Source organism: Crocuta crocuta, unplaced genomic scaffold (assembly GCF_008692635.1).
Source record: "Crocuta crocuta isolate KB4526 unplaced genomic scaffold, BGI_CrCroc_1.0 scaffold630, whole genome shotgun sequence".
NCBI lineage: Eukaryota > Metazoa > Chordata > Mammalia > Carnivora > Hyaenidae > Crocuta > Crocuta crocuta.
In genome coordinates, this window is record NW_027532833.1 from 435,029 (window position 1) to 441,356 (window position 6,328).

Sequence of the window (6,328 nt, forward strand, 5' to 3'; positions counted from 1 at the left end):
CAGGGTCGATTAGGGGGCCCGAAACACGTTTGATGAAGAAGCTGAGCACTGAGCAAGGCTATTTTTTTCTTGCTTGAGGTAAACGTGTCTTTGCTTACTGACATCTTTTAAAACAGATACAGTTACAAGCACAGAAAACAAGTTTAAACCAGTCCATTGAGGCACAGATAGCCTGTTTCAGAAGTTCCAAAAGAGTTTGTGCGATCATTATGTGATGAGCTAGGTAAACATCGGTGTGGTGCCTGAAGTAGAGCAGTCACTTAGCGTCGCTGCGCCACGGTCACTGTTCCGTGAGGGAGCCGTCTACCCTCACGGTCTCTCGGGCCGATTGCAGGAGCTTTGTGGCCCTGGCTCCCGTGGCCTCTCTCGCCTGCCTTCACTTACCCTTTCTCCTCTCCCTGGTAGCATCCTCTTCATCAATATTCTTCTCCAAAGACTTCCCTCCACCCCAAGCCTCGGTCTTTTTCCAAACCTTCCCCTTACCAAACCACCTTTTACTAGTGGTCCACACGCCTTGGCATCTCCTGAGTATTGTCCACAAAGAAGGTTGGGCTTTACAAATACACCGCAGATGGAACCGAGCACAGCTGCAACTACGCCACCAAGCCCCACGCCCCGGAAGCGGTGGGCGCGCCAGGTGGGGACAGGCTTGAATCGGGGGTGTTTAGTATGGTCACGCGCACAGCTCACTGACACTACCAGCGAGGTGTTCCAGCCTAACGAGCGTGGCCCACCTGTCTCCCTCCGTGGGCTGGATTCGTCCCCTGTCCCCTCTCGGATGCCTGCTGCAGTGTGACCCCTGCTCCGGCAGCTTTCTATGGACGACGGTTCCTGATTTAACGCCAAAATATTATTCGTATTGAAGTCTAATACCCAGGGAGGCAAGAGTCATTGATTTCAGGTGTTTATATGTTAGAGAAGACCACCGACAAAAATCACTGGTCTCCGGTCCATTTTTTCCTTACTTAAACGTTATCGCAAACATTTTTTCAAGTTGTTGGATTTAAAGTTTCCTATGGGGCGCCTGGCTGGCTCAGTTGGTGGAGCATGTGGCTCTTGATCTGAGGGTTGTGAGTTCGAGGGGTGCTTGAGCCCCATGTTGGCTGTAGAGATTACTTCAAAAAAAAATCTTAAAAAAAAAGTTCCCTATGGCATATAACTCTTTTCTGCAGAGTTGCACTTATAAACATTGGTCATCCTCTCCCTTTTTTAGTTTTTATGTACCGGTTGACCTTGGGCCAATGATTAAACTTCTGTAATTATCTGCTGAGATCTGAAGGAACCTTGAGCTCGTTTTTTTTTTAACCTTGTCTAGACCTGGATTATGTTTCAGAGGATCAGCATGAAAGAAAACCATAAATGGCCAACAACCTAAAAGCATACTTGTCCTTAAACAACAAAAGTACGGTTTTGTTTTTATTGTTTTGCTTTGGAAGGGAGCAGATTTTTTAAATTTTGTCAAATCTAGAATATTCAGCCTTATCAGGATCTACTTCATGTCTCCTTGGGTCCAGTCCTTTACTACAAGGTTTTTCGAATGCCTTCCATTTCCTTCATTTGGGGTAAAAGAAAATACTGCTGTTTTTGTAATTATTAAACTCTTCAACTCTGGGCCAATTTAAAAAGAAACTGAATTTGATTTCAACTTTGAGGGTTCTGATCTTTACTCTTTCTTTACATTCTTTTGAAGACTTTACATTCATCCTGGCTGACCTGTGTCGTAGGGGTTTCATGCTGCATTCAGACTCTGGGTTCTAATCCTGGCTTTTCCACTTCCACTGCTCTCTGTCTTCCCTCCACAGTTAGACTGGGGAAGTGACAAGTGTGGACTTCCTAGGCGCGAGGTAAAGATCAATGATCAATGTAGAGTAGTTCCAGCAGCGCCCGGCAGAGTAGAAGGCTTCATAGTGTTAGCCGTGGCCGCTGGTGGGAGCTGGCTGTGGTCTCTGTCACCCAGGAGTGCCAGGTGGAATGATTGACTTATACACGACACGTGTTCTTAGGCACACGCAGAGCCTAACAGGGTCACACACGCTTGTCTCAGTCATAAGCATCCTAGCACTTATGCACCTAAGAGCCCAGATAGGTTCAGCTCCCCACATTGTGACATATATATGTTTTAATCCCCCTCCCCCACTCTGCATTTTTCTTTTGGCCCCCGGGACTTCTGAAAATGCGGTCAGGGGAAGGACAGTCATCGAGTACAGTCTCTTCTCCTTTGCGAGTGAGCTCTTTCCCAGCTTAATTAATAGCTTAACTTTTGGCCAGTGGTAACACACAGCAGCAATTCAGTCTGGTTCACTGATGTTTATCTCTTGTGGGGGAGGTAGCCCACTAACACTTGGTGGAACTGCCACAACTCCTTGCTCGGGGTGCGCTCCATAACCCGGAGCCCGCCCTCATCTCCCTCCCCCTCCCCGGGAGGCCTGCAGCGCCTCGCAGCCTCGCAGCCCCTCAGAGCCGTACTGTTTGCCTTTGCTCTAGTCAATTGAAAATAATTAAGATTGTTTCTAGTTAATTTTGACATTTTTTCTTAGGTACTTTTCCCTTCTATTATGACAAAGCCAAACTGCTGCACACTTCTAAACATTCTAAACGTCGTCTTTTCCTCTGTGCTGTTACTGCATCACCTAAGTTCCCTGATCCATGGACAGTGAGGCAACCGCATTTCTCTTCACTCTGCAAACTTTGTCGTTCAGACCTGACTAAATCTAACACTTAGAGGGGCGCCTGGGTGGCTTAGCCGGTTAAGCGTCCGACTTTCGCTTAGGTCATGATCTCGCGGTTCGTGGGTTCGAGCCCCGCGTCGGGCTCTGTGCTGACTGCCAGCTCAGAGCCTGGAGCCTGTTTCAGTCTGTGTCTCCCTCTCTCTCTGACCCACCCTTGTTCACGCTGTCTCTCTCTCTCTCTCCTAGAAATAAATAAAACATTAAAAAAAAATAAATCTAACACTTAGATATTGGATGTGACTTTATTTAATACAAATGAAAGTTTATCACATCGTCCAAACTGGGGGTTTTTTTTGTGTTTTTTTTTTTTTGTTTTTTTTTTTGCTTATTTTATGATTTGAAGCATTTGAATCAGATTCACTTGGTCTAAATAAGGGGCATGCCTTACAGAAGCTGGCTCTGTAGTGTTTGGGACTCCCTAGCGTCTATTTTCCTTCTCATTTTTTACCCCCCGCATCACTTTGGAACTTAGCCATCCCCTGTGCCCTCCAGACACGCCTCTCCTGTTTGTGGCGGTGGGCTCCCCTCCTGCCAGCCTCCCGGGGAAGTGCTTTCTTGGGGCCATGACTTCCCAAAGCAGCCTTTTCAGGCCTTCTATAGATCGCCCCAACGGTGATTGTGGCTCACTCCTTAGCCTTCGTTTGTGAGGAATGCTCACCCGCTACATGGCACAGCCTTTCAATTTACTGGTTGGGGGAGCAGTCAGTAACCAGCTGGGCCTAGGACGCAGACACATGGCCAGGTAGGGAAGAGTCATCCTGAACAAAAAGCACATATTTACCTGGCCTTCGTCCGCATGGATGAGGTCCGCTGACCCAGAGACTCTGACCGGACTGCCTTGGTTTCCCTTCTCCGCCACGTCTCTTCCTTTTCCTTTCCTGTGCTCAAATGCCTAGAAAATATTCATTCTGATGAACTTGCCCAAGTGATCTACCATTTCCTAAGTGGTCAGCAAGAGAACACAGACCTTGAATCTGACCACCTCTAGCATGAACTGCCATTATTTCTCCTAATGCTCCAGCCGCTCCGGTTTGCCCTGGCCCTTCAGATCCGGTTGCCGTAGTCCCCTCTGGCTCTTCAGTTCCAGCTGCTGGCACTTCCTCAGGTACTGCTGCTCTGGCTCCTGCTCCCTTCCCGGCCTTCCGACGCGGACATGATGGGGGAAGAAATTGACCACCGCTGCTGGATCTGGATCTGGCACTTCTTTTGATTGCTGTCAGAAATTACCTCCACAGGGAGCTTAGTCCTCCAGCTTGGGGATTTCTCTCTGGCTTTTGGTCTCTTATTCTGCCAACCTAATTCTACCATCTTAGCTTCTTTAATGAGTTTTCTAATTTTTTTCCTCTTAATTCAATTAATTTGAGCATTTGTGAATTGTTTGGTAGCATATCAACCACTGACATTTTTCTCTTTGGCACTTGTACTAATTCATTCCATGTATTCTAATTACCTTAAACTCTTGGGCTATAAAAACAACGTGGATCTTCCAGCCTTCTGTGATCATGGAATGATGGCAGGAGAGGAACTGCAGAGACCATCGACTCCGACTGCCTTGTTTTATATTCAGGAAATCCAGGCCACAAAGGGTAACCTGGCTTGCTTGAGTCACGTAGCTCAAATGGGTGGCAAAGTCAGAGACAAACAACTCTGGTCTCCTGATTTCACATCCAGTGTTTTGACTCTTTTTGGTGAGAGGTTGATTCCGTGGATTCCACTCTGGATACTCGGAAGCTCTCAAGCGAGGAGTAAGTGCCCAGCTACTTAAGTGGTCATCGTCAAGGAACAATAGAGTCACAGAGCCAACTGGGACTCAGGGGAGCCACCTGGTCATCAATTTATCTGTTGTTTTTGTTTGTTTTCTAAAAAAAATTTTTTTACATTTATTTATTTTTAAGAGACAGACACAGCACAAGTAGGGGAGGAGCAGAGAGTGAATGAGACACAGAATCCAAAGCAGACTCCTGGCTTGAGCTCACAAATCGTGAGATCATGACCTGAGCTGAAGTCAGATGCTTAACCGACTGAGTAACCCAGGCGCCCGTCTGTTGTTTAGTTTTTAAAGAAATAACTAGAATAAGTTCCATATCTTAAAGACACGGCCCTAGAAAGGAGGCTCTCAAGTTCTGGTATAGTACTGAGTAATTTGGGGTGTTTATAACAAAAGTTACAAAGACTTGGGCCCTCCTTGCATAAACCTGCAACCAGAGGGCTTGGAATGTGTGAATTCACATTTTTCCACGTGGTTCTAATGTGCTTTCTGGGTAAGAACCACTGCTGTGGAGTCTAGCAGTGTTTCTTAAAGGAAGGAGGGGGGCACCTATTTAAAAGGCATATTGCTAGGATCCCTCTCTGGACCTACTCTCCTAGAAATTCTGGGAATGGGGTCCATCTTTAAGTTCCCTAATGATTATTTGCATTAAATACAGAAAAGCACTCTTCTAGAAGGCTCTGAGTCACTCAGCAGCCTAGAACAATGACTTTCGTGTCCTTTGTTCATGTCCCTTGATAAGAAATGCATTTTACACGATGATTCATCAAACTCCCATAACTAAAACAACAGTTTCACAATACCTACCTTACTGAGTTCCGTGAACTCTGATATTTTCAGTTCTAATCCACCCTGTTTCGTTTTTGAAAAGTAGGTGAAACACACTCAATGATTTTAAACCCCCAGCCCACTGGAGCTTGAACCACTGAGGACTGAGATGTGTCTATTAATTCACAGAACAGACTCAAAACCTCTCTCTTGAATTCCTCTCCTTTGCCCGCTTACTCCTGAGGTTGCTTGCCTGTGAGGAAGGTTGGCGTTTGTCAGAGGCCCGCAATCCCACCGCTCTGTGAAGGGCGGGCCGCCTTGGTCCCTGGACACGGCGGCTCTTGCCAACTCCACGTGGCTGCATCCATCACCATGCAAGTACTAGGGAGCTCAACTCGAACTAAATAAAGGTTATAAAAACACAAGACGTTTTTTTGTTCATGGAACCAGCGCTGCAAGAGTAGCTTTAGTTCAGGTGCTTTTGATTCCAGACTCAGACAGTAGGAACTGGATGCCCCGCGAGCCTGTCTCTTCTTGGACGGCTCCAAACATGACCGACCCGGCTCGCTCTTCACCGGGGCGGCAGGCCCGGCCACACACCGCCCAATAGGGTTGCGGAGAAGGGACTCCAGCAGGCTGAGCATGCATCTCCGTTGGGCCGACTGCACAGCTGAGGATGGGGGAGAGATGATTTGCTAAAGAGAGTTCGAGATCCTGCTCTCAGGAGCCCAAGGAATGCATGGTGGGCAACAAATGCGGATGTGCTCTCTAGGCCACAGACACACACACACCCCCGCCCCCCGGCTTCCTCTCTGCCTCCCGTTTTCTCGTTGGTGACAAGACTGTTCTTGCTGCTTTTCACTCCCATAGAAACCAGCCTATAGTCCTGAGGTAGCCGCCGGTCAAAATCAAGCTCAGACAGCCCTCAGTGAGGGCAATGACAATTTAAGTGATTAGAAAGAATGGATTCAAATTCACAACAGAAAAAGAACTGGTTTTTATTTTTATTTTTTTTCCTGGGGGAAAAAAAAAACCCTGGTTTTAAAATGAAGAGAGGAATTGG

At 47.0% G+C, this 6,328-nt stretch overlaps 1 protein-coding gene across 1 annotated transcript in view; it reads left to right on the forward strand.

The window, feature by feature from the left end:
- Positions 1–6,328, forward strand: part of GK (glycerol kinase) — a 75,769-nt gene that overhangs the window by 28,137 nt on the left and 41,304 nt on the right. The window contains exon 5 of the mRNA XM_077745321.1: positions 3,751–3,834. Within this exon, the coding sequence (XP_077601447.1) occupies positions 3,751–3,834 (84 nt within the window). The remainder of the gene's footprint in view (positions 1–3,750; positions 3,835–6,328) is intronic.